Source organism: Eschrichtius robustus, chromosome 7 (genome assembly GCF_028021215.1).
Source record: "Eschrichtius robustus isolate mEscRob2 chromosome 7, mEscRob2.pri, whole genome shotgun sequence".
NCBI classification, from domain to species: Eukaryota; Metazoa; Chordata; class Mammalia; order Artiodactyla; family Eschrichtiidae; genus Eschrichtius; species Eschrichtius robustus.
The window spans coordinates 131,980,912-132,008,796 of NC_090830.1; the positions used below are offsets into that span (position 1 = coordinate 131,980,912).

The 27,885-nt window shown below is 48.4% G+C and overlaps 1 protein-coding gene across 2 annotated transcripts in view; it reads left to right on the forward strand.

The window, feature by feature from the left end:
• The window catches only part of LHPP (phospholysine phosphohistidine inorganic pyrophosphate phosphatase), a 135,179-nt gene that overhangs the window by 16,122 nt on the left and 91,172 nt on the right, over nt 1-27,885 (forward strand). For both annotated transcript variants that reach the window (XM_068548727.1, XM_068548728.1), the window contains exons 2-5: nt 604-791; nt 4,532-4,685; nt 12,630-12,693; nt 13,665-13,757. In XM_068548727.1, coding sequence (XP_068404828.1) covers nt 604-791; nt 4,532-4,685; nt 12,630-12,693; nt 13,665-13,757 — 499 coding nt within the window. The remainder of the gene's footprint in view (nt 1-603; nt 792-4,531; nt 4,686-12,629; nt 12,694-13,664; nt 13,758-27,885) is intronic.

Below are 27,885 nucleotides of genomic sequence, written 5' to 3' on the forward strand. Positions count from 1 at the left end.
GCTCGGACGGGAAGGATGTCGGTGCCGCTGACACTCTGCAGGCGTCCCAGGCTCCCCTCACATGAACTCGCCCGTGTGCCTGGTGACTCTGTCTGGCAAACCTTTCTTCAGTGACAGCGATGAGGAGACACACCTCAGCTCGGCCCCTTGACCTTTGTATTTGGGAAAGTGTGGATACAGAGTCAGCTCAGATGCTAAGTGGAAATGCTCGTTGTGACGGGAGGTCCAGAGGGGTGGCCAGGACCCTCGGAGGTGGCCCCCGCGAGGCTAAGCGGCATGGTGTGGTGGAGGAGGTGTCGAGTGTGGGAGAACTGGCATGTGCGCGGGGCAGCGTGTCCCAGGGGAGGGGTGGGGACGTGTCCCAGGCAGAAGGAGAGGTGCAGGCGGAGGCCAGGTGGGAACCTTGGGGAGTCTCAGCTGTGTCAAGCGCAGTGAGGGTGAGAATGGTCTGCTCCAGCTCCAAAACCCCCGGGGTCAGTCGAGGCCCAGCTCAGGGGCCCGTGGTGACCTGGCCTGCGCCCTCGGAGAAGCGCCTGTCCAACCCTCTCCGCAGGAGGCCACACCGCCTGCTCACAGCCTCTCCACCTGTCTCCCCACTTCCAGACTGAAGCGGTCCCAGCTGAAGGTGAGGTTCTGCACCAACGAGTCGCAGAAGTCCCGGGAGGACCTGGTGGGGATGCTTCGGCGTCTGGGCTTCGACATCTCAGAGGGCGAGGTGACCGCCCCGGCCCCTGCCACCTGCCTGATCCTGAAGGAGCGAGGCCTGCGGCCACACCTGCTCATCCACGATGGTAGGCCTGCCGGGCCCTGGGACCTGGTTGGGGTGAAGGCGCCCCCTTTCCAGATGGGGGCTGGGGAGAGGGTCCTTCTCACCTGGGCCATACCACTGGGAAGGACACAGAGGTAGCACGTGGCTCCTGTTGACACCTGTGGGCCTTGGGGTGGTAACCTGTGGGCTTCCTGCTGGGGACCCGGCCCCATCCATCCCGGCCTCATACCGGAGGGTGTTTGGAGGCAGGTTCCAGGTGGCTTCTCAGAGGAAAACCCTGAATTTGCTTTCTGTGATCTAGGATGAAGCAAGGTGGCAAGGAATTGTCAAGGGGGCAAGATTTTAGCCTCTGGGGTGTGTGTGTGTGTGTGTGTGTGTGTGAGAGAGAGAGAGAGAGAAAGAGACAGAGACAGAGAGAGGGGGGGATGAAAAGCTAGACTGAGGTCCATAGGTTTCTGAACTATATTTGTGAAAACCAGCCCTGCTGTCCCGCAAACGGCACAGGTTTACTTCCTGATATTAGTCTGAATGAAGGAAAAGAGCCCCTTTGACCCTCAGCGGGGAGTTTTGCTGGAACAGAGAGGAAGGAACAGTATTACCTGGTGCCTTCTGAATATTTAAAAAGAAGAGGGACTTCCCTGGCAGTCCAGTGGTTAAGACTCTGCGCTCCCAATGCAGGGAGCGCGGGTTCAATCCCTGGTCGGGGAACTAAGATCCCACATGCTGCGCGGTGCGGCCAAAAAGATAAAAAGAAGAGACATAGCAACGCTTCAGAATTCAGGACACTTTTCTTTAGTTGCACTGAGCCTTCTTCCTTGCTCTGCACTTGGTGTTTTGATTTACAAACCTCTGGCAGAGACAAGAATGCTTTTCTGCCTCCGGACAGGGGTGGGCCTCCAAGAGATGGAGGGAGCTCCCTGGAGGTCCGGGTGTCCAGTCCACGACTCTGGCGCCAGTCGAGGGCGACATGCCCAGCCTTTAGAAATCGTGTTTCTCCAAATGCTTCCTCTGTGATCTAGGATCCCTGCCAGTGTCTTTAGAACAGGTCCTTAAAGAAACAGAAAGACTTAAGAAAGAAAATCCTCCCCTCCCCAGGGCAAAGGGAGGGGTGGGGTGGAACTACCAGAGGTGAGAGGGAAACTCAGAGTTTGCTTTGAAGGCATCGTTCATCAGTGAGTCCAACAGGCAGATGTTGGAGCTTGAGAGGCTGAAGGGGAAGCCAGGTGCTTTCCTCACCTGTAATCCTGAGTCTGTGTTTTCCATAGGTGTACCTGACTTTTCAGACTTTGAATCTTTTTCAAGTTTTATTGTCGATAAATCTTCCCCCCAACATTTTATTACGAGAATTTTCAAACATACAGCAAAGCTGGAAGAATTACTTGGAATATTTGTATGCCCTTCACCTTGATTTTACCAGTGACATTTTGCTATATTTTCTTCATTATATATCTACCCATCCCTCCATCCATCTGTCCATCTTTATCTTTTTGATGCATCTCCAAGTAACTTGCAGGCATTGGTACACTTCCCCTAAACACTTCACATCATTTTTTTTAAAATTAATTAATTTTTATTTATTTATTTATTTATTGGCTGTGTTGTGTCTTCGTTGCTGCACGTGGGCTTTCTCTAGTTGTGGCGAGCGGGGGCTACTCTTTGTTCCGGTGCACGGGCTTCTCATTGCGGTCGCTTCTCTTGTTGCAGAGCACGGGCTCTAGGCATGCGGGCTTCAGTAGTTGTGGCTTGTGGGCTCTAGAGTGCAGGCTCAGTAGTTGTGGCACACGGGCTTAGTTGCTCCGCGGCATGTGGGATCTTCCCGGACCAGGGCTTGAACCCATGTCCCCTGCATTGGCAGGTGGATTCTTAACCACTGCGCCACCAGGGAAGCCCCACATCATTAACTAGAGTTCAGTCTGTTTAGTTTTTTCTTTTCATGTAAAATTTACATACAATGAAATGCAAAAATCTCAAGTGTACTTTTGCTGAGTTTTGACAAATGCACACATCTGTGTAACTCAAAGCCCTCTCAAGACCTAGAACATTACCGGGACTTCCCTGGTGGTCCAGTGGGTAAGACTCCACGCTCCCAATGCAGGGGGCCCGGGTTTGACCCCTGGTCGGGGAACTAGATCCCGCGTGCATGCCGCAACTAAGAGTCTGCATGCCGCAACTGAGACCCAATGCAGCCAAAAAAAAAAAAAAAAAAAAAATATATATATATATATATATATTTTAAAAAAAGACCTAGAACATTACCATCACCCCAGAAGTTCCCTCATGCCCTTCCCTATTAGTCCCAATCCCCAACCCCTTTAGAGGCACCCACTGTTTGGATTTTTTTCCATTATGAATCAGTTTACTGTGTCTAGAATTTCATATAAATAGAATCACACAGCATCTAGTTTTTGGGGTTCCCAAGACCACCCTCAGGCTTGATGATTTGCTAGAAGGACTCACAGGACTCAGAAAAGCCGTCCTACTCACAGTTATGGTTTATTACCGTGAAAGAATACAAATTAAACTCAGCAAAGGAAAGAGATGCGTGGGCAGAGACCAGGAGAATCCAGGCGCGAACTTCCAGGGGCGTTGCGCTGAGATGCACTTCATTCTCCCAGCAGTGCGATGTGTGACAGTACGCCTAAGGTGTGGTCACCCAGAGAAGCTCACTGCAGCCTTGTGCCCAGGGTTTTTATTAAGGGTCGGTCAGGTAGGCATGCAGCGCCCGTGTGACTGACCTTGGCTACTCTGTCTCCAGGCCCCCAGGTGTCAAACTGATGCAGCGTGGCCCAGGGCCCCAGGCACACAAAAGCACTCTTTCCAGGCAGGATATTCCAAGGGCTCAGAGGTGATCTCCCCGGAGGTGGTGGTGGGCCTGATCTGAAGACAGCCTTTCTTTGGATGTGTAGGGTTTGAGCAGCCCAGGCCTACTGAGTTAACTGTTCCTCGTGTGCAGGGCTTCTTTCACCCAACATACTGTTTGGTTACATGTGTCAGTAGGTCTTTTCCTCTTGATTGCGGAGTGGCATTCTATTGAGTGAACATCCCATGGTTTGTTTATCCGTTCCCCTGTTGACAGATACCTGAGTTTTGGGGTTTTTTTAAATTAATTAATTATTTTATTTATTTTTGGCTGTGTTGGGTCTTTGTTGCTGCGCGCGGGCTTTCTCTAGTTGCGGCGAGCAGGGACTACTCTTCGTTGCGGTGTGCGGGCTTCTCCTTGCCGTGGCTTCTCTTGTTGCAGAGCACGGGCTCTAGGTGTGTGGGCTTCAGTAGCTGTGGAACGCAGGCTCAGTAGTTGTGGCTCGAGGGCTCTAGAGTGCAGGCTTGGTAGTTGTGGCGCACGGGCTTAGTTGCTCCGCGGCACGTGGGATCTTCCCCGACCAGGGATCGAAGCCATGTCCCCTGCATTGGCAGGTGGATTCTTAACCACTGCACCACCAGGGAAGTCCCCTGCCTATGGTTTTGAACTAAGGGAACTTCTGGAGTAATGCTGGTGTTGGAGTGGGGGTCCCAGGGGTGGGCCCATCATCTTTCAGGATCCTAACACACACTCTTTGGGGAGCCAGAATTCCTTCATCTGTAAAATGGGAATAGCACCCCTTCCTTGCCCACCTCTCATGGCAGCTTGAGGATCGGAAAGAGTATCTGAGAAAGGACCAGGCAGACGAGGCAGGCACAGGTGTTCCTGCGGGGAGACGGGAGGTGGGCCATGTCAGCCAGGCCTTTATCCTTCTCTCTCTCTCTTTCTCTCTGTCTCACCAGGAGTCCGCTCGGAATTTGATCAGATCGACACGTCCAACCCAAACTGTGTCGTAATTGCAGATGCAGGAGAAGGCTTTTCTTATCAAAACATGAATAAAGCTTTCCAGGTGCTCATGGAGCTGGAGAATCCTGTGCTCCTCTCACTGGGAAAAGGGTAAGTCGGCTGCAGGGAGAGTCGTTTATGGCCACTTTGGGTCATGCTCTGTGCGTCTCTGACTTAACAGAATCAGCAGAGAAGATGGGAAAAGTGGGTGTGGGGTGGACGCCGGGTGACCCCTTCTTCCTTCCCTCCCCTTTTCTTGCTTTTTTTCCTTCATTTCTTCATTCCTATCTTTTGATAATTTTGGAGGAAGTTCCCTGTCTTTAGGAGCTGGTTGGTCAAGCTTCCCTGCGGGCCCGAGGCTGGAAGAGGCCAGGGGCAGGGGAGGGTCACTGCAGAGGAGACCCCTGGAGATCTCAGGGGCCTGTGTTGACTCTCCTGAGTGTAGGTGCATTTTCACAGGATACAGCACAAGACTTGGATGGATTGGGCCAAGGGGGCACCTAAGTAGTAGAAAATAGGCTCGAGGGCCTGTGGGATGCTCTTGTCCGGGCCCCATATCTCTGGTCACACAGCACAGTCTGTGTAAAGTTGTGATTTTGTGACCAACATTTTTGTCCGAGTCTTCAGCCTGGGCCTCACTGTCTCTTTTAAAAAACCATGTTGGTTATTTTTCTTACCATCTTTTACCACCAAGACAGCACATGTTCACTCAAGAAAAATTAGAGAATACAGATGAGCAAAAAGAAGAAAACAAAAAGAATTTTCAGTCCCACCGCATGAGAAAACAACTGTCAACGTATTGATATATGTCCTTCCAAGTGGTTTCCTGTGCGGAGAGATCATTACACATGCGTGTATTCACAACATCGGTGTCAAACTTGACCTACTTCTGTCACCCATTTTTAGTTGTTCACCAAACATTTTGTGAACCACTTTCCATACAATAAGTAGATGTCTCTGTGGTGAGGTTATTCCTATCAATTTTTTTTTTACAGTTATTTTTAAAAAATAACTCTCCTATAGTTATTGTAACCAACGCCTGCTGATGGACATTTGTGTTGTTTCTAATTTTCTACCAAAGTAAGGCTGTGATCAGTATCTTTATGCATTTCAGATGATGTGTATTTTTGAGGTTCTTGATGTATGTTGCCAAGCTGCTTTCCAGAAAGCTGTGCAGATCTATTCTGTCCTCAGTGGAAGCAACACTAGGATTTTAGAACCACGAGTATGCTGTGGAGCTCTATCCCAGCTTCTCGTGCGGGGCAGGAATTCTGTGGCCATCTCTGGGGAAGCCTTTCTCAGCTTAGGTGCTTCTGGTGATTGGGAACTTCCTACCTCTGCCTGCTGAACAGGGCAGCTATTCCAGGTGACGCCAGGGGGGCTGGCCGCCAGCCATTGCTAAGCTCTTTATGTAGTTCCATGTTTAATCCTGACCACAACACTGTGAGCTGTAGGCAGTGTCATTGCCATTTTACAGATGGGCATATTGAGGCATAGGGAGGTGAAGTAAGCCATGGTCCCCCCATCTGTAAGTGCCAGCATGGCCAGGAGTGCCCCCCAGAGCCTGTGCTCTGTCACCTCTAGGCTACATTCAAGAGCAGACATTTGGTCCACACAGGATCTTAAATTTTTTTGAGGATGTTTTAAAAATTGGGAGATTTTACATAAAATAACCAGATTTCTGGATCCTTTTGAGAAATCAGAAGATCTGGGAGTACTGGCCGCACATTCCCGAGTGCACCACAACTTGGCTGGAGCCACTGATCCGTTAGTTCCGGTGCACCATGGACCCAACCATGTCCTACTTCCCCTTCTCCAAGTTTCAGAGTTGGTTGCCATTCATCTTGTACCAATTGTTGTTTTTCTCATAGTAGAGAAATGTCTTTTCATGGCTATGTCTGTTTCAAAATAGGCAAATGAAAGATTTAAAGAAAGAGAAGAGAGGATATATTTCTTTTCGGAACTACAAATATTCTGGTGTGTTTATGATGAAAATAAAATGTGTCCTGTATTAGTCAGTGTTCTCCAGAGAAACAAAACCAACAGAATGTGGAGATGTATATACAGACAGTCCCTGACTTAGCGATGGTTCAGATTATGATTTTTCGACTTTGTAATGGTGTGAAAGCTATGCACGTTCAGTAAAAATCGGACTTTGAATTTTGATCTTTTCCCGTGTGCAATATGATACTCTCTTATGATGCTGGGCAGTAGCAGCAAGTGGCAGCTCCCAGGCAGCCAGCCACTCCACCACGAGGGTAAACAACTGATCCACTTTACGACTATTCTGTACCCAGATCGCCATTCTGTTTTTCTCTTTCAGTACAGTATTCAATAAAATACATGAGATATTCAGTGCTTTATTATAAAATAGACTTTGCGTTAGATGATTCTGCCCAGCTGTAGGCTAATATAGTGTTCTGAGCACATTTAAGGTAGGCTGGGCTAAGCTATGATATTTGGTAGGTTGGGCTTATTAAATGCATTTTTGACTTACGATATTTTCAACTTATGATGGGTTTATCAGGACGTAACCCCATTGTAAGTTGAGGAAGATGTGTATATAAAGAGAAGTTGATTGTGGAGTCTAGGTATGTCCAAAATCTGCAGCATAGGCCGGCAGGCTGGAGATTCAGGGAAGAGTTGCAGTCTGAATGCCAAGGCTGTCTGCTGGCAGGTTCCTTCTTGCTCAGAGAGGTCAGACTTTGTTCTGGTTGTGCCTTCAACTGACTGAACGAGGCCCACCGCATTATGGAGGGCAATCTGCTTTACTCAGGCCCATTGATTTAAATGTTAATCTCATCCAAGAGACATCTTCACAGAAGCATCTGGAATACTGTTAGACCAAATATCTGGGAAGCTTGGCCCAGCCAAGTTGACATAAAATTAACTGTCACAGTCCCGTCCAACCTTACCTTCTTCAGTTTAGGTCATTGCAAACCACAGAACCTGGCCTGCTTAATTCTTTTACACTCCTGGCTTGGTCCTGTAGGCATCCCTAAAGTTACCAACCCCTCACTAGAGAACAACACAATTAAGAAGCTCTGTTTTAGGGACTTCCCTGGTGGTCCAGTGGTGAAGACTCCATGCTCCTAACACAGCGGACACAGGTTTGGTCTCTGGTCAGGGAACTAAGATCCTGCATGCCCCACAGTGGGGCCAAAAAAAAAAAGAAACTCTGTTATAACTCATTTACGTTAAAATTTTTTTCTTGAAAATTGTCTCTATTAAAAGTTACTATTCCAGATTAGGGGTAGTAGTCAAAATAGGTATGTTGTTGAAAATGAAAAAAAAAATGAGATCAGTTTCTTCTGGCTTTGTAATTCTGTAACAAATTCAATAGGAGGCAAGTGTTTGTTTTCCAAATAAGCAATTAGTGGGGTCTCTAGCTGCTGGGGATTCTGGCTTAGGCTATGGGTTGGGTACTCAAAAATCAGAGAAAGGGACCAGCAGCTTCTGGGCCTAGGTCATAGCTTCCTGGGACAGCCCAAGGACCCATGAAGAGCTGCTGTCACATCCACGTGGGGGTCATTGATGGTGAGGGGCTGTCCTCCACTGGAGTGGGGCTGTGCGGCGTCCCCAAGGAGGCAGGGTGGCGGGGGCACTGGGGCAGAGTGTCCTCCTCCTAGAAACGGTGTGATTTACATTTGGCATCTGTTTGGACCGAGAGTGGGAATTGCCTTTGTAATTTCTTCTGTCATGCTGCCGTCAGAAAATTAAGCTGTTTACGCGACAGACTATGGAAGGTTAATGGCTCTTGTGGGAAAGGTCAAGTGGTCATTCTGAAGGGAGTTTGTGCTGAATAATCGGAAGGGCAGAAGAAATAAAGCATAAAATCTATCTGACTGCTTCTCTCCGGCTTTTTCCTGTCTTTCCAGAATCCACAGTTTCTTCTTTGTGGCCGGAACACTCAGGTTCTTACCAGACCTGCTGTTGCTTTTATTATGCCAGTAACAAAAGATAAATATATCACATCTCTTGTGTTTCGGGAATAACCTGGGCCTTTATAATAAAAAAAAAAAAAAAGTTAACTTAGGTGCTAGTATTTCCTGTATCTCTCAAAATGTTTTCAGCTAACAGATGGCCTTCAAGGTGCTTTTTTGTTTTCCTGGATGAAGAAGAAATAAAGACAAATTCTGGGCACTATAAAAACAAGGCCAGGGCTTCCCTGCTGGCGCAGTGGTTAAGAATCCGCCTGCCAATGCCAGAGACAGGGGTTCGAGCCCTGGTCCGGGAAGATCCCACATGCCGCGGAGCAACTAAGCCCGTGAGCCACAACTACCGAGCCTGAGCTCTAGAGCCCACGAGCCACAACTACTGAGCCTGTGCCCCACAACTACTGAAGCCCGTGTGCCTAGAGCCCGTGCTCCGCAACGAAGAGTAGCCCCCGCTCACCGCAACTAGAGAAAGCCCGCGCGCAGCAACGAAGACCCAACACAGCCAAAAACAAAAACAAAACAAAAACACAAAACAAGGCCAGATTTAGTTAAAAAAGAAATATTAAGTTCTCTAATTTTGATTTATGGAAGTCAGTTTTTTCTTTAGGTTCTAGAAGTCAGTGTAGCAAAGACAGGATTATGATTGGGTATTTTCTGCTGCATGTTCAGTTTGTTCTTCCCACCAGGACTAAATTTAAATTTAAGAAAGCGCAGGTATCTGTCACTTTGGAAAAAAGATTTTGGGGGAGGCTGAGGCGGGCAGAAGGGGTGCCGCGTGGGTGTCCTCGGGAGGTCTTACCGAGGGGAGGGGCCCCCAGCTCCTGCCGCCTCCACGCCGCTCGGAGCTGAGGCTGCGCTGGGCCAGAGGCCCCTGGAGCCCTCAGCTCCAAACAGAGCTGTGTCTGTCGCGACAGAGTGGCCTTGTTTTATAATTGTTTCCATGGCGCCTGGCTAAGCCTCTCCTATGCTGGCCGCATTCTTTCCTCAGCTCTGTCCTCCGTGCCTGGCTCACTTCAACATGCCCGTCCTCGGGGAGGCCCCCCCAGCCCCCTCCCTCCCAGTCCGGCCCCCACCGCAGCGGGCATCTCATGGGGGGCGAGGGGGCGAGGGGACGAGGCGGTGGCTCCCTGAGAGCCTGACAGACCCCCGTGCGCCTAGAGCGGCGTCCGGCCCTTGGGGCCCTCAGCAGGGTGCCGAGTCCGGGAGGCTCAGGGCGTGGGCTCTTCCATTCCTCCCCCTTGACCTTCAGGTCTCAGCTTTGATGTGTCCTCCTCTGGGCCGCCTCCCCGCCTCCCTGTCCCCAGCCTGTCCAGCCCTCCTCAAGCAGAGCGCGCAGAGCATGGGGTTCCACCTGTTGTCACCCATGTCCTGCCCTTTTATATTTGTCTGTGGACTTGTCTGCTTCCCCCCGAGACCGGGAGTCCCTGGGGAGCAGCCTGGGTCTGAGAGCGTCCCCTGCAAAGGGTGTGGGGCAGCTGCGTCCTAAATGTTTTGGGGGACTGAGTTGGCGGATGCCACTGCCCCCCGGCAAGCCCAGGCCCCAGCACCCGGCGTCTCCCTCTGCCTCTTGGGCAAATTTTGCTTTACTTGGCCATTCCTTCAAACCCTGGACCTAGCTGAGGAGAGCGTCATACCAAAGTAGTTGATTGTGGAAAAAGAAAAGGAAGCCCTATTTTGAGGCTGTATAAATGCAAAATAGATGTCTAGATTCCAGATTTAAGATAAATGAGATTGGGAACCTCTAAGCCTGTGATTTAGGGTCACCCTTAAAAAACGGGAGCATTGGCAGGTCCTAGCTCGGTAAGCAGTGGTGGTTCTCCCTTGGCTATCAGGTACCTTCCTGCGTGTGTGTGGGATCCTCGTGGCATGGCCCCTAGAGCACAGAGCCTCGGACCCTGGCTGAGAGGCCCAGGCTCACTCGGAGACCGAGTCCTGTTGTGATGGGAGATGCCCCCATGGCGTCAACAATCGGGCTCCAGGCTCTAATCCACCCGACAGGAGTGAGTAGCAGGGGACCAGCCCTTGCCAAGGTCAAGGGTTTGGCTACAGCCCTGCAGCCCAGCCTGCGTCCAGGCGGAGGCTTCCAAGGTGGGCAGTGGAGGATGCAGAGTGGGAGAGCACTAGTCCCATCTGAGCACCGGGTGAACGCTGCGGGCAGCAAGGCTCCTGCAGCCTTGGAGGCCTCAGGTGGAGCAGAGAGGGCCAGGCAGAGTCCCTGGGAGCCGCAGAGCTGGAGGAAAGGCAGAGCCCTGGGGCAGCTCCTGGGCTGTGCTACCATTTCCAGTAGGCACACAGCAGGCTTCAGCCCCCACAAACCGGAAAGACCTGTGTTCATCCTTTCTTCCCCAGCTCATATCTTTTTTTAAGAAAAATAATTTATTTATTATTCATTTATTTATTATTTTTGGCTGCATTGGGTCTTCGTTGCTGCGTCCCAGCTTTCTGTAGTTGCGGCGAGCAGGGGCTACTCTTCGTTGCGGTGCGCGAGCTTCTCATTGCGGTGGCTTCTCTCGTTGTGGAGCATGGGTTCTAGGTGTGTGGGCTTCAGTAGTTGTGGCACGTGGGCTTAGTTGCTCCGTGGCATGTGGGATCTTCCTGGACCAGGTATGGAACCCGTGTCCCCTGCATTGGCAGGCGGATTCTTAACCACTGTGCCACCAGGAAAGTCCCCCCAGCTCATATCTTATTACCCATCTCAGTCTGGATGAGCAGTTATTTATAACAATATTCTCTAACATTTTTGGAGCAGTTTCTGCGTGCCAGGCATCATGTTAGGAACTTCGCGTGCATTATTTTGCTCAAGCCTCACAGCAACCCATAAGGGTAGGTACTGGAGTTTCTTTTTGCCCATTTTACAGATTAGGAAACTGAGGCCCAGAGGGCTTAAGCAACCCAAAGTCCCACAGTTAAAATGAAGTGGAAAGAGGATTTGAAACCCTGAGGTCAGCATGCTTCACTAGCCTTCTCTTTGCTTTTCCACATACATGTTGTTTATTTGTATCATTTTTTTAGATTCCACATATAAGTGGTATCATATGATATTTGTCTTTCTCTGTCTGACTTCCTTCACTTGGTATGGTAATCTCTAGGTCCATCCATGTTGCTGCAAATGGCATTGTTTCATTCTTTTTTTTATGGCTGAGTAGTACTCCATTTTGTGTTTGTGTGTGTACACATATATATGTGTGTGTATATATATATATCACATCTTTTTTATCCATTCATGTCTGTGGACATTTAGGTCACATACATGTTATTTAACATCTCCCAAATTTGAAGGTTGAGGGGAGGGAGAAGGGTAACTGATGTGACGGGTCTGAAAACATGGTGACAGTCCTGGGTTTCCGTTAACCCTGTCTTCAGAGCAGCACAGAGTCAACTACCTTCTCACTTTATAATCGAATGGCTTTGCTCAGAGAGAACTGGGCTTGGTCACCGTGTGTCTCAAGGGGTCTGCATGTGGCCTTGGGTGGCCAGGCAGTGGCAGCTGGGCCTCAGCACAGCGCTCACAGGAGGGAAGATGTGAAACCGTCTTGGGAGGCCCTGCTGTGAGCCAAGCCGTCTTGGCCCCAGTGAGACGGGGAACAAATAGTTGTCTTCTCCTAAAAGCATCTGGCGCCTGTGAGACCTGGCACCTCTCCTGACCTCCAGCTACTAGGAGATGCGGCAGGGTGCTGTGGAACTAATGGAGTTTTCTTCTCCAGGCAGCAATTAGGGGTTAATTATTAGCAATTAGGGGTTCACCACATGCTCTGTGGACCAGCTGTCCTTTCGAGAACACAGGTCACTTGTGTTTCTCTGTATTAGCAACTGGATCCAACTGACCCTGGGGTCCCCCGTTAATCACTGTGGCGGGGTCCCCACGAGGCTGGCAGCAGGGGGCCATTCTGACTGAGAGTTGCTGACTCACCGTCTCTCCCCCTCTCACCAGGCATGGTGGCCACCGCTGGGCTCTGTCGTGCTGACCTCCATCGGTCATTCTCAGCGTGGCGTCTGGACTGACCCTGGCCGGTGACTCAGCTCTCTTGAGCTGGCAGAACCAGGACAGGGCAGTTTCTCTTGGCACTTCCCAGGCCCTTGGGCTCAGCTCCCCTTGTCCCCTTCTGTTCTTTTCTAGACGCTACTACAAGGAGACCTCTGGCCTGATGCTGGACGTTGGTCCCTACATGAAGGCGCTTGAGGTACCTGCCCTGGGTCTGCCCGAGCCCTCTTCACGTCTCAGGGCCCTCTGGGATGTTTCTGGCCTTTCTGGAGAAGAGGGTGTGCTCAGTGTTCTGAGTGCCTTCTGTGTTTTCCAACTCAGCGCTCCCCCCCCCCCCCCATTTGAGGCTCCAAGCCCGGCTCTCCCCCTCCTCTGGAGCTTGGCCTCTCAGCTGCCCTGGTCATCACTCTGCTCCCCCGTCGCTCCCTCTCTTCCCCACAGCCTGTACCACCTGCTGCTGAGCCCGCTGGCCCTCCCAGCATGCTCTGTAGCTCTCCTCTAGGATTCTTGGCTTCTGGATGTGTGTGAACCTGCCTCATTCCTGACCCTTATCTGCAGCACCCTGAGCTTGATGTGTCCTGATTAGACTCCTTCCCAGTTCCCTCCTCCAGTTTCCAAGTCTGGGCTCAGATGGGGCTCCCACTCTGACCCACGCCTAGCCAGCTGCCCCAGCCCGGGCTCCTGGCCCAGGTCAGCCCATGTCACGTCCCGTACTCACTGCTACATTGGTCCCTACCTACTTGCACTCAGGTGGGAGGGATGGACACGCTGGCGGATGGGGCCCTGGACCTTTTCCCCTGGAGGGCCTATGACAGAGCTGGGGGTGGTCGGGGGAGAAGGGAAGGGAGGAGAAGCAAGAATGCAGATGAGAGCACTGTCGGGGTGGCCTGCTGTGGACCGCCTCCTGCTGAGGTCCGGCACTGGGGCAGGTGGCAGGGCGCCTGGTGGTGGGTGCCCCCAGCATCCTGGGCAGCCCGATGTGGCGTTGTGACACTTGCCTACAAGGTGTGCCTCTCGGCCCACGTGTCTTGCCGCCTGGAGGCCCCTGGCCTGCAGGTGCACATTTGGGGCATCTTTCCTTGATTCCCCGGAGGGAGGATTTCACTGCAGAACGGGTGTTCACCTGTACTTGCTCCCAAACCCATGCCATGTCCTTCTGTCTTTCCGCAGTATGCCTGTGGTATCGAAGCCGAGGTGGTGGGGAAACCTTCCCCTGAGTTTTTCAAGTCTGCTCTGCGAGAGATGGGGTTGGAAGCCCACCAGGTAGGCCAGCTGGTCCTGAAGCACGTGCGTGGAGGCAGCTATTGAGGGAGGCCCAGAGCGCTCCCCGGGGCGGCCTCGGCGCCGGAGATGGGTTTGAGGGCTCAGGCAGCCTGCGAAGGTTCCCTCTCGCCCCCCGTGAGAGCTGACCTGACTGGAAAGAGGGAAAAAGACAGCAAAGGAGGCTCACTGAATGTTTTCCACCTGGTTAATTAGTATCAGTATAAGAGTGAGAGAAAGAAATGCCTGTGGCTCTTTTCAAGCGACTTTCGTTTCTTCTCTGGGAGGATAAGGATTGACAAGTCCTATCAATATGTGAAAAATATTTCATGGAAAGACAGTGCACAGCAAGATGAAAAGAACATGTAGGAGTAAAATCATGCATCTGGCCACCTTTACATTATAACTGTTTTTGAGACAGGTTGCCTTCCAAACATACATCTTAAAAGAAAGAAAGGCAGTTATGGTTTTAGTGTCCCCAGTGCCCATCCTCCCACCTCCCCTTCCCAGGTAGAGTGAGTTGGTCCCCCCCGGCCGGTGGGTTCCTGATAGCATTGTTGAAGAAACAGTGGGCACGTGTCTGCCGGCGGTCAGGGCTGTCCTGCTGTCTCCTTTGGACACGGCACCAGGGGACAGTGTCAGCATCCTGTGGTGAGGCTGGTGCCCCCAGGATCACCGTGCTGCTCCCTTATTCTTGGACCCGAATTTCCCATGTGTGTTCCAGTCTAGAGCGCTGGTCTCTCACGATGCTTAGAGAAAGACAGCACACAGCCATGGAAGTCTGGAACCTCTGCGCCCAAACCTCCCCTGAGATTCACAGATGCCAGAAAATACAGTTCTCGGGGGTCCCCAGGAAACACCCGGAAAATGCCCTGTGAGGCTGGTAGAGAGGAGAGGCTTGTGTTTTGAATGAGTGAAGACTACAGGAATAAACAACTTGGTTTTCACGACTTCATTTCATAGTGACAATTTTTAAAATTTGTTTTATTGTGACAAATGTCAAATATACACAAAAGCAGAGACAACGAAACAGTGATTCTCCTCATATATCCATCACCCAGATTCAACAATTAAAAGATTTTGTCACATTCCCTTCTTCTATCCCATTTCTTTCTTTTTAAAAATTTAGGTTTTTTTTTCCTGTTGTATTTTAAAGCAAATCCCATTCTTAATGTTATCGTATCCTTTCAAATTATAGTGTGCCTTTCAAAAAAGGATGGTTGTTTTTGACCATCATTAATGCATTTTTGACAATGCATTAAGACACCTAACCATGGCAAAAAAAAAACACACAAAAAGATGTTCAGCATCATCACTCATTTAGGAAATGCAAATCAAAACCACAGTGAGATCCCACCTCATACCCACTTGGATGGCCATGATAATTTTAAAAGAGAAAAGGAAAATAACAAGCATTGGCAGGGATGTGGAGAAATTGGAACCCTCATATAGGAATACTGGTAGGAATGTAAAATGGAGCACCCACTATGAAAAACAGCCAGTATGGAAAACAGTTCCGTGATAATTTAATGTAGAATTTTCGTATGACCCAGCAATTCCACTCCTAGGTGTATATCCAAAATAATTGAAAACAGGTGTTCAAACAAAAACTTACACGTGAATATTCATAGCAGCACTATTCACAATAGCCAAAAGGTGGAAATAATGCAAATGTTCATCAACAAATGAATGGGTGAACAAAATGTGGTTTATTGTCACCATGGAATATTTCAGCTATAAAAAGAATGAAATACTGATAAATCCTACCATGTGTATGAATCTTGAAAACATTATGGTAAGTGCAAGAAGCCAGTCACAGAAGGTCACGTTTTATATATTTAACATTTATATGAAATGTCCAGAATAGGCAAATCCACAGACACATAAGACAGATTAGTGGTTGCCAGGGGCTGGGAGTATGGGGGAATGGGGAGTGACTGCCAGTGGGTATGAGGTCTCCTTTTGGGTTGATAAAAAATGTCTGGAACTAGCTGGTGGTGATGGTTGCAGAACATTGTGAATGTACTTAATGCCACTGATCTGTACACTTCAAAATGGTTACATTGGTAAATTTTATCACATTGAAAAAAAACCCTACCTAAAAAAAAAAACCAAACCAAAAGAACTCTACCTAACAAAATCAATAGTAATTCCTTAGTATTATCTAATACCAGGCCATATTTAAATTTTCCTGGCTGTCTCAGAAATGTCGTTTATGTAGATTAAAAAAAAAATCAAATCCAAATAAGGTTGTTTTGTGTTTTAAACCTCTCTTTTTAACTTTTTTATCATGGAACATTTCAAATATCTGTGCAAATTGCGAGAGTAACCTCATAAACCCCCAGGTACCCATCACTGAGCTTCAGTAATTATCAACTAATAAGCACTTTTAAAAATTGTTTTTAACTGTGCATTCTGAAGCAATTTCCCACGTACAAAGAGGTTGAAAAATAGTACAGAGAATTCCCCTGTGCCCTTCCTGCAGCTTCCCCAAAGGCTAACATCTTATGTAACAATCATAGGACAATTATAAAATCAGGAAATTAGCCTTGATGCAGATGTTGACTAGCCCAGGGACCCTCTGTTTTTGGACATGTTATATTTGGTGTCATGCCCCCAGCACCCTTTATTCTGAGCAGTTCCTCAGTCTGTCTTTGTCTTTCAGGACTGTGGCAGTTTTCAAGAGTACTGGCCAGTTCTTTCATAGAATGTCCCTGATGTTCCCTCATGATTTAATTTCAGGTTATGCATTTCTGGCATATTTAATTCTGGTTGTACATTTCACAGACACAGTGCTGTGCCCTCTGGTGCGTCCCATCAGGAGGCATGTGTGGGCGCTCTGCGCATTATAGGTGGGGGTCACTTTGATGCCCGTCGGAGGTTCCTATTTCTGCACTGCAGAGTTAACTGTTGTCCCTTTGTGAGTAATAGGTATCTTACGGGGGAATACTTTGACACTATGTAAATATTCTCTCTCCTGACATACTTTTCCCCTCCTAATTTCAGCATCCTCTTACCTGCAACAGTTGTTACCATGGTGCCAAACGGCGGTTTTCTACTTCCATTGTTCCTTCTATATTTATTGATTAGCATTTACTGTAAGAGAGAGCTTTCCTTTTTCTCCCATTTACTTTTTTATTTATTCCAAAGTGTACTTAAGGATATTTGTTTTATTCCACGAGTCACAATCCATTCCTATTGTTATTTTGTTGCCCACATTGTCCCATATTTGGCCATTGGGACCACTTTGAAGATTAATAACCCCTTGTTTAATCTGTACTCCCACCTGCTCCTCTCCCCTAGATTGTTTTGAATCATCTCCCAGAAATTGTATCATTTCATCGGTAAGTATTTCTAAGTGTCTCTAAAAGATAGGAATTCTTTTTAAAAACATGGATGATGCCATTATCACATCTAAGTAATACTAACAATAATTCCTTAATGTCATCAAATATCCAGCCATTATTCACATTTCCCTGATTGTCTTACAAGTATTTACATTGCTTGCAGTTTCTTTGAATCAGGATCCACCTGAGGTCCTCGCATTGTGATTGGCCGGTGTGATTCTTAAGTGTTTTCTAATCTATCCATTCCCACCCACCCCCGTCTCCCTTTTGTACTCCTTGCAGCTTTATGAAGAAGAAGCTGGCTTGTTTGTCCTGTAGAGTTTCCCACAGTCAGGATTTTGTTGATTGCGCCTCGGTGGTGTCTGTCTCATGCTCTCCTGTTCTCCCTGCTTCCTGAATGTTGATAGTTAGATCTAGAAGCTTAGGCAGAATCTGTTTCAGTTGTTTGATGACTGCTTTCTGGGTGGTGTTGTGGCCTCCCTCAGGAGGTTCAGAATGTCCAGGTGTCTCCTTCTGTGGTGTTAGCAGCCATTGGTGATTGGTGCGTAACCCCATTCATTCATTAAGGGGGGCAAAATGGTGATATTTGAATTCTGTCATTCCTTCTCCATTTCTTCTCTGGATTACCTCTGTATAGGAAAACGCCTCACCAACTATGCGTTCCCCTGAAGTACAATTCATATAGGAAACTACAGATAAATGCCTATTTCTTTCCTATTATTTATTAGTTTTCAGAATGATTGATTCTCTAACACCATCCCAATACCTTGGAGGTTTAAAACTACATATATCACTATAAATAGACAAAAGCATATTGGACGTGTTCCAATCCATTGCAGTTATTCGTGTTCAAAGTATTGCATCTTTGACCAGTGGGAGCCTCTTCCAGCTGCCCTCTGAGGCCTATTGTCCTGACCCCAGAGGTCTCTGAGGTGCTTTACTCCCTGTTATGACAGGATAACACCTGCCTTGCACACTTCCTGCCCTAGGCCTAGAGTCTGCCATCCTTCCAAGGAGCCATGCTTACCTTTAGTGGAAAATAGTATTTAGAAACCATAGTCGGGATATTAACTGTTCTTACTGCTATGGGGTTGGTCATCATTTCCAAGACTTAGTCCACAAGGGTTGAAAAAATATGTATCTTTAAAGATGAACTGCATAATGAGATCACACTGAAACTTCTGATCCAGATTTAGGCCTGTGGGTTTTTACTGGATCACCCACCTTGTGTCTGTATTTCCTTTTTTCCATGTCAGAAATCCTGGCTCGCAAGAATACCGACATAATCATTTGTTTTAGCCCATAATACGCACAAGGGTCTTGAATCTCAAAAGCATGATGCTGTGTGAGAGAAGCCAGACACAAAAGCGTGGGTGCCACCACCAGTTCCATCAGCGCCACCAAGGCTGGGTCAGGGCTGCGGCTGCCGTGGGCTGGACTGTGAGACACAGCATCACTGTGACCGCTGATCCCTGGATTCGTTAAGGCTGGTACCGGTGCTGTTCACGATTCCTTTTTTCCACAGTTCTTTTTTGGCTTAGAATATATCCCTCTAGAGATTTACAGCCAAAATACTGGGGGGTTTTTTTGTTGTTTTTTTTTTAAATTAATTAATTAATTTATTTATTTTTGGCTGTGTTGGGTCTTCGTTTCTGTGCGAGGGCTTTCTCTAGTTGCGGCGAGCGGGGGCCACTCTTCATCGCGGTGCGTGGGCCTCTCACTATCGCGGCCTCTCTTGTTGCGGAGCACAGGCTCCAGACGCACAGGCTCAGTAGTTGTGGCTCACGGGCCCAGTTGCTCCGCGGCACGTGGGATCTTCCCAGACCAGGGCTCGAACCCGTGTCCCCTGCGTTGGCAGGCAGATTCTCAACCGCTGCGCCACCAGGGAAGCCAAAATACTGTTTTTTAAAGCTACCATTATTCCGCTGGGTAAGTGTGTCACCAACAGGACCCTCCTTGAAGTCGCTTTACTTCCAATTTTTAAGGAGTTGGTTTTTCAACATTTAAATTTGTTTCATAGTTATGTAAAAAATCATGTGGTTCCGAAATTAAATCCACGGAACAAGATACATTCAAGGAAGTCTGGCTCCTGTCCTTTTCCTTCTATTGCCTTCCCACCCATCTCTCATCATAGCCATTTTTATAAATATTATGGCTTATCTTTCCATTTTTTAAATACGACCAACTATGTATACATTTGTATCCTACTTACGGGGTGAATTTGAGAGAGTAAGTTCTTTTGTTTTAAAAGATTTTTTTTTGATGTGGACCATTTTTAAAGTCTTTATTGAACTCGTTACAATATTGCTTCTGTTTTATATGTTGGTTTTTTGGCCGCGAGGCATGTGGGATCTTAGCTCCCCGACCAGGGATCGAACCTGCACTCCCTGCGTTGGAAGGCGAAGTCTTAGCCACTGGACCGCCAGCGAAGTCCCTGAGAGAGTAAATTCTTAAGATCATTGGTTATAGAGTGGGAAGAACGTTACTGTTGTAATCTGAGTTAAAAATCAGTATTTAGAATTACATAAGCACTGTGGTCACAACCATCTCCCGCGACCCCCCAATCCCCTGCCTTCCCCAATCAACAAAACAAAAAACTGTCACTGCCTAGAAATTAAGACCAGAGGAACTGAATATTAAGACGTTATCTTTGGTTCTCTTTGCAGAGTTGACCTTGGTTAATCCCCTCCCCCGCCTTTTGTTTGTTTGTTTATTTGTTTGGTGTTTTCCAGTTACTTTCACGGCCAGTATCTTTTACATTCTGAATGAGAAACTGCGCTCCCCACACCCCAAAGAGGAGCTGAGGCCCTTCTGCGGGTCAGGTCGATCGGGCTTCTCATTTGGCGGATGCCGGAGCCGTGCAGTCTGGGGTGGCGGGTTAGGAGCTTGGATTCCTGGCGTGTCTGCCGAGGCTGGGGTCCCTGTGCTGTCCAGGCATCGCGAGCATCTGTGGCCCTGGGTCGCTAAGGAATTGTTTTCTCTGGCGGCTCTGAGCGCACGTGGCAGAGCTGAATCTTATTTACCTACCACATTATCATCCTGTCTCTGTCTCCCCTCTTGACAGACAGTTGAGTGGCAGTTGCATGTTCTTAACACCCCACCTCACCGTTTTTCTAAAATGTTAATTTAGAACATTTTGAAATACTGCTTGAGCCTCAGGGTGTGTAGACATTTTAAAGCAGTATTTCAAAATAAGGCCATTTTGAATGAACTGTGTCTTATGCACAAGGTAATAATTCTCTGCTCCTGCTTCTCTCTTTTTAATGAGAAATGGCTTTGAGGGGCTGTCTTGCTGCTGAAGTGCCAGGCTGTGGCAAACCTTAAAATTTTCAAGCTGCTTTAATCAATAAAGTTATCACCAGTCATTTCCCTCGATAACTGCTTCTTCCCAGATCCAGACTTGCTTCTTGCTGCCGAGGAGTTTTCCGCCTGCGCTCAGAATGGATATAACTTCCCAAATCCAATTTTCATTTTAACCTTTCCTCAATAGCCTAGAAATAACAGATTGCTGGTATTACTCTAATAGATTGGAAATTCAAACCTCTTAGCGGTAACCAGACCCTTTCTAGGATTCAGTAATAAGGCAAAGAATAACATACCTTAAAGGCTACTTCAAGAAATACTTAATTCTCATGGTTTAAGGCTTCTGAATCAGTGGGTGGTTTTATAGCTTCATACTAAATCCCAAATGATGTGAAGGTTTTGGCAGTTTTCCATAATCGTAAGAAATTCCATCAGTTGCAAATTGTGCAGGTTTAGTGGAAATTGGGTCTGTTCAGACCAGAGTGCTTAGTCAGCACCAGAAGCCAGTGTGCAGGCATCCTGGAAGCTGGGGGTGCCCATTTCACAGATGAGGAACCCGAGGCTTGGAGAGGAAGGACCTTGAATACTTTGAGCACTTGTGCTGGGCACACCCAGGATCTGTCACGTACCCATTTACTTCGTGAAATCCTTACTCCAACCCGCTGTCGTAGGTACTTTCATTCCCATCTTAAGGTTAAGGTTAAGGATTTCTCAGCCTCGGCACTGCTGACATTTTGGGGTCAGATCATTATTTGTGGTGGGGGGTACTGCCCTCCTCCCCCAGTTGTGAAACCACAGATGTCCCCAGACGTTGCCAAATGTCCCAGGGGAGCAAAATCGCCCCCAGTTGAGAACCAGGGCACTGAGGAGTAGTCACAGGAAAGTCTACTGTTGAAGCCAGGATTACTCTGCCGCTGTGGAGTGAGGCCGGGACCCAGCCCCCTCCAGGTCTCTGCTGCTCCCCAGTTCTCCAGGAGGGGCCAGCAGCACAGCAGAATGCTTAGGTTTGAAAAGGCATATTTAGCAGTGCAATATCATTTTCTGTTGTGAAAAACATTAAAATCTGTCTTGTTGGCAGAATATAGAAAGTAAAGTTAAGCAAGATCTTGGGTGGTGAAGGTGAGGACTCTCAGGACAGCCTATCAAAAAAGGGGGCGAGGTTTGTGGGTTTATCCAAAGAGGACCGGGCATAAAACATGGACTTTGCCCCATCATTTTGCTCCCTGGTTCTCAGGGCAGTAATTCTAGCTACGGGGTTATGGGGACAGTGTGTACCCTTGGTGGGGAGGCCTTGTGGGTGGGGAGTGAACGTCTGCGTGGGGACCTCCTCCCCCTCAGGTCCGTGCGTGGAAGGCCCATCTTCTCCCCTTCGTGGGCTGGGCCCTCCCCCGGCCCATCTTCCCCACAAGCGGTGTGCATGGTCTTTGGGTGTCAGCTCAGGGACCACTTGCTGGGACGGTGTGAGCCCCGGGAGAGAGAGGGCCAGAGGGGTGGCTCATCCAGCCACGGGTGGGGGTTTCCAGGAAATGCCAGCACTGGGGTTGCCTTGTGCCCCGTCTCGGTCATAAGGGAGCTTTAGAACCTCATGTCTTAGTTTTCCCTAAGATATTTCCGCCCCTAAAGCCTTTTTAGTGGATTTTATTTTCTTCTCCTCAAAACACAAGTTTTTAATCTGATTGTGAAGTAACTCATGTTTGTTAAGGGGATGAATAAAGTTCAGAAAGTACAAGGGAAAAAAGTGTTCATCCTTCCACTAACCTGCAGTAACACAAATCATGCTTAACCCTTCCAATTTTTTGGTGTCTATATATACTTTTTTTTTTTGGCTGCACTGCGCGACTTGCGGGATGTTAGTTCCCTGACCAGGGATCGAACCCAGGCCCAGCAGTGAAAGCGCCAAGTCCTAACCACTGGACCGCCAGGGAATTCCTGTGTATGTACATTTAAAAAGAAAATTATTTATTTATTTGGCTGTGCTGGGTCTTAGTCGCTGCACGCGGGATCTTCGTTTCTGCGTGCGGGGTCTTTAGTTGCGGCATGCAGGATCTTTTTAGTTATGGCATGCGGGCTCTTTGTTGTGGCATGTGGGATCTAGTTCCCTGACCAGGGACCAAACCCGAGCCCCCTACATTGGGAGCTCGGAGTCTCATCCGCTGGATCACCAGGGAAGTCCCTGTATATATACATTTTTAACACAAAATTGGATAATCCCATATCTGCTATTTGAAACCCGATTCCCATTCCCCTCCTCCCCCCCGGCTTAATATTGGGAACAGTTTCCTTTGTGCGAATTCAGGCACCTCCACAAAGTAATTTTTGTGGCTACAGAGCATTCTGTCGTAGGGACTACCGTAATGTTCTTTAGCACGAGGCTACCTTCCATCCCCTTGCTACCGTAATGTGCTTCCCCAGTCCCCTGTTGTTGGACATTTAGATTACTTCTGATTTCCCTCTTGTACATTAACCCTAGTGAACACCCTTGTAGGTATATGTCCTCTTGTATATTTTAAATTATTTTCTCAGAAATCCTGGAGGTATAGTTGTCAGGCCACGATGCACAGCGTTCATTTCTGTTTCAGAAACACGGTATCAATTCAGCTTGCTTACCAGCTGTATATGCAAGTGCTCATTTTCCAACATCCTCACCAATAACATGGTTTCTTACTTCTTATAAAATGGTTTCCTCGAGTTTTGCTGTGCTGGTATCATTCCTTACGAATGTGTCAGACGGTGGGGGAAACTCCTTAGTGACGAGTCACCTCTGGGTGTCGGAGGGGGCCCGGTTGCTCTGAGCCTGCAGGCTGAGGGTCTAGGGCTCTTCCCAGTGCTAGGTGTCATCTCGAGGCCTCTCCAAGTGGGGGTGTCTGTCCCTCGGGGCTGAAGTGCAGGCCAAGCCCACTGCTTCTTCACCACCAGCCCTGCAGTTCGTTGCCCCATGGGGGCAGAAGTGCTCCTCCTGGCAGAGCCTGGGAATAATCAGAAATTTCGTGAAACCTGGGGTTTCTTGGGAAAGCTCTTTGGCGTTGGAAGTTGTGTTCCAGACGTCGCCACCTGTTGGAACGGGTTCTGCCCCTGGCACCTAGGATGGCGAAGAGGAGACCATGGCGGGCAGATGAATATTTAAGAAGGATGAATGAATCTGCATTTTGAACCCAAACCAGAAAACCTGCCTAAAGGGCTCTGGTGCCGCCTCTGGCTCTTGGATCTCTGTTCTGTGGGAGTCTGACCTCTTGGTGTGCATCTGCAGCTTCCCTGAACCATATTGCAGTCAGAAAGGAAGTGCAACCCAGACCTGACAGGTAGGGTTTTTTTATTTCCCCTGACAGCGCACCTCTTGACCTCTATCTTCTTGCCAGTGATTTTTTAAATCCTAAATGATTTGGCAATAATTGCTCCTCCTTGCGTGATTATTGCCCTTCACTGATAGTAAATCTGTGAAATCCCCAGGGGCTGGAACGCGTTTTGGTATGCAGAGCCCACAAGCTGGCCCAGACAGGCCTCACTGCGCCGGGCGGCCGCACACCCACTGGGTCCCCGCATCCTGCCCCTGCCCTCACACACGGCTCTGGGCTCTGCCTGGGCTTGGCCAGTGGCTTATCATGCAGAACCATAGCCGCTGCTCCTGGTGTTCTTCCTCCAATGGCCCAGATTTCTCTGGTTCCACTTCCATGGGCCACACCAAAAAATGTCCTCGCCCAGGCAGACCCAGGAGTCTCTGTTCTGAGAGGGGGGAGGAATTTCTGCTTCATGCACAAGTGTGCATGCACAAAATTTTATTTTCCCCAGAGCATGGAAGATGCCAGGCATGACATTTAATAATAGGAAGACCGTTTCATTTCCAAGGAACCTTCTAGCAAGGTGGCCCCCGGAACCCCTGGCAGCAATGGACAGGGTCCTAAGCTGGAATGCTGTGGATGTTTAGAGGCTGACCTAACAGTGTCAGGACAACTCTTTGAGAAGGGCAAAGTAGAATCTCATACTGGGGCTTGTGGCCGGCCCGGCTGCCTAAGCCAGGTGCCCACCTGCCCCAGCTCTCTCCTCCCAGGTGAGCTGTGTGGTTGCCCAGGTGACCCTGGCTTTGCAGATACCCTTAGACTCACGTGTGTGTGCAGCGGTCTCATGGCGGGTCCCACTTCAAGGAACACGCGTCGCCACTGGCTCTTTCTTCTTGGGTGATTGATGATTTCCACACAGCTGCATGGGAGCTTGTAGACACGAAAATTAAACCCATTTGGATTTGGCAGTGTTTTCCGCAGCATCACTCATTCTAGGAAAAAAAATTCCAATTTTACCATATCTGGGTACTTGCCCCTGGCACTATTATTTACTTAATGTTTCTTTAAATTGATTCATTTTATAAACTTAAATGTATTTTAAAAGGAGCTTTCGATCCCTACTATAAATGGAAGACCAGAATCACTCACCATAAATAGATTACTCTAAAAATAAATACAAACGATTACATTAAAAATGTATGTCCTTATATACACTACCAAATGTAAAATAGATAGCTAGTGAGAAGCAGCTGTATCGCACGGGGAGATCAGCTGGGTGCTTTGTGACCACCTAGAGGGGAGGGATAGGGAGGGTGGGAGGGAGATGCAAGAGGGAGGGGATATGGGGATATATGTATATATATAGCTGATTCACTTGGTTATGCAGCAGAAACTAACACAACATTGTAAAGCAATTATACTCCGATAAAGATGTTAAAAAAAAAAAAATGTATGTCCTGTTCTACCTAAAATCAAATAGCATATCACCAGTATGCATAACACACATTGGGAAACATGCGTTTAGGTGGAGGAAAGACCAGAGGAAATTAGTGAGAAGTATGAAGTTTAGAATATTCACTGGGACGAAGTGCAGTTTATTTCAGGTACCTCGTATGTCTCTCAGGGGCGGTGGCTCCCAGCAGTTGGCAGAATTCTCAGCCCTGGTGGTCATCAGCCACCTGCTCAAGCTCCCCCGGGGGCCAGTGTCCCCCAGTAGCTTCTCTGACGGAGGCCTCTCTGGCCTCTGCTGGAAAATGATTAAGTGACAGGGGCCTGGTACCTCTGAGGCAGCCCATGCTGATTGTTAGAAAAGCCTCGTGTTTACCTGAAACTACCTCCCTGGCATCTGGGGCCGCACCAGCTCAGTCTTTGTCCTTGTCTACAAGCTCCTCATGATTCCTCGTTATTTGAAGTCCTGTTTGGGAGATGTTTCCGAGGACATGTGCTTCAGGCTTAATGGCTGTGCTTTTGGGAATTCATTGTGTGGCCTGCCCTGGTAGAAGATTAGCACACATGTGGTGTCTTCTTCGGGGAAGTCTCTCACCCCTTCCCCTATACCCCCTAACCTGGTTGACCCCTCTTGCTCTTCAGATCCAAGCTCAAAAACCTCACCTCCTCCAGGAAGGCTTCCCTGACTACCACCAGCCCCACAAGCTTAGGCCTGACAGCCTCCTGCACTTTTCCTCCCTGTGCTTTATCACAGGTCCTGGCTCTGTGTTTGTGAAATTACCTCATGAACATCCGTCTTCTGCCTTCCACTGGGAGCTTCACAAGGGTGGAGACTGTGTTTCTGACTCACTGTGTCCCCACTGCCTGGCCTATAGAGGACCTGGTATAAAGGAGCTGAGGCACTGGAGCCCCATCGTAAAGACTGTGGACTGTCTCCAATAGGGTTAGATTAGGAGTTTCCTCAACAGAACATTTCCTAATATTTTTTCCTTTTAAACATGTATAGATAGCTTATTACGTCCAGGCACTGTCCTTGATGCTTAACTTACGTGATTTTGTTTAAACACCACACCAATTGTACCCATTTTACAGACTGAAGTGGATCACAAGATCACAGGGCTAGCAAATAGCAGAGCTGGGATTCAGGCCCAGTTGCTCTGGCCCCGTCTGCGACTTGAGCTCAGTCTGTCCGTTCTTCTGGTCGCATAGGGCCTGCCTCTGGATTCACTGCCCCCCACCCCTCCCACTCCGAGCTGGAAGGCAAATTCCATCTGGACTCCTCTCCTCACAGGCAGAGTCCAAATCAATGTGTAAGAGTCCCCTGGTTTGCAAATGCTTCACAGTCATCACTTTTTAAAAAAAAAATTCATTCATTCATTCATTTTTGGCTGCATGGGGTCTTTGTTGCTGCACGCGGGCTTTCTCTAGTTGTGGCGAGCAGGGGCTACTCTTCGTTGCTGCGCGTGGGCTTCTCATTGCGGTGGCTTCTCTTGTTGCGGAGCACGGGCTCTAGGCGTGCGGGCTTCAGTAGTTGGGGCACGCGGGCTCTCGAGCGCAGGCTCAGTAGCCGTGGCACACAGGCTTAGTTGCTGTGTGGCATGTGGGATCTTCCCGGACCAGGGCTCGAACCCGTGTCCCCTGCATTGGCAGGCAGATTCTTAACCACTGTGCTACCAGGGAAGTCCACGGTCACCGTTTTTAGTTTTCTTGGTTTCGGTTTATGTATTTATTCATTGGTTAGCCCTACTTAGCATCTGAATTCCAGAGGAAAGTTGTGGAAAAACTGTCAGTTTCAAAGCTTCTATCCCGTCAACATCAGGACACTCACCCTGCTGCGGGAGCCCGGTTTGTCAGGCCTGTCTGACCTCCCACCAAGGACATTTCTGATCGGACTCGGGAGCATATCTGGAATGCATTTGGTGTCTGAGGCATTAGACTTTTCTTCCGCTAGCAGGATTGTTTCCTGAAAATATTTGGAAGCTTTTAATCAGTGTGGCAGTTGAGTCAGGGAGGCTGCTCCTTTATTCTTAAAAAAAGCACATTTATTTATGTAAAGATTATGAATCAATTTAAACAGTAATATTAATACAGGTTGATATGTCGAATGGGCACCCACTGGTGACTAAAGTTTCGGCAACACGGATGCAGACTATGCCACCCGCCCCCGCTCTTTTGGTTGGTAACCGCTGAGCAGGTCTGTTGGCTGGACCTCCTAAGCATCTCCAGACATGCACAGCCATGCCTTATTTCAGAGCACTGATTCACTCAACAAACTCGTGTTGGTCATCAGCTGAGCTCCAGGATCAGCACAGAGCCTGCCCTCAAGGAACTCACACATTTTTGGAGGAGAGAGATAAACGAAGGGCCATTATAATACAGGAGGTGCGTGCAATGCAAGGGGGTAATCACAGAATGTTTTGGGGAGCCCCCAAACCCAGCCGGGGGTTGAAAGGTGGTGGTCACCTGAGCTGAGTCCAGAAAGACTGTTAGGAGTTGGCCAGTAGAAGAACAGAGGGAAGCGGGCAGAAAGGTCACCCTGTGCCCACGGGTACCCTTTCTGGTGCTGTCCATTCCGTTTTGTGTAGATCCGTATTTCTATTTAAGTACCATTTTCCTTTTGCCTAAAGAACTTCCTTTTACATTTCTTGTGTGTGGATCTGTTGGTGATGAAGTCTTTTAGCTTCAGATATCTGGAAATGTCTTTATTTCACCTTTGCTCTGAAAGATAATTTTGCTGCATATAGAATCCTAGGTAAG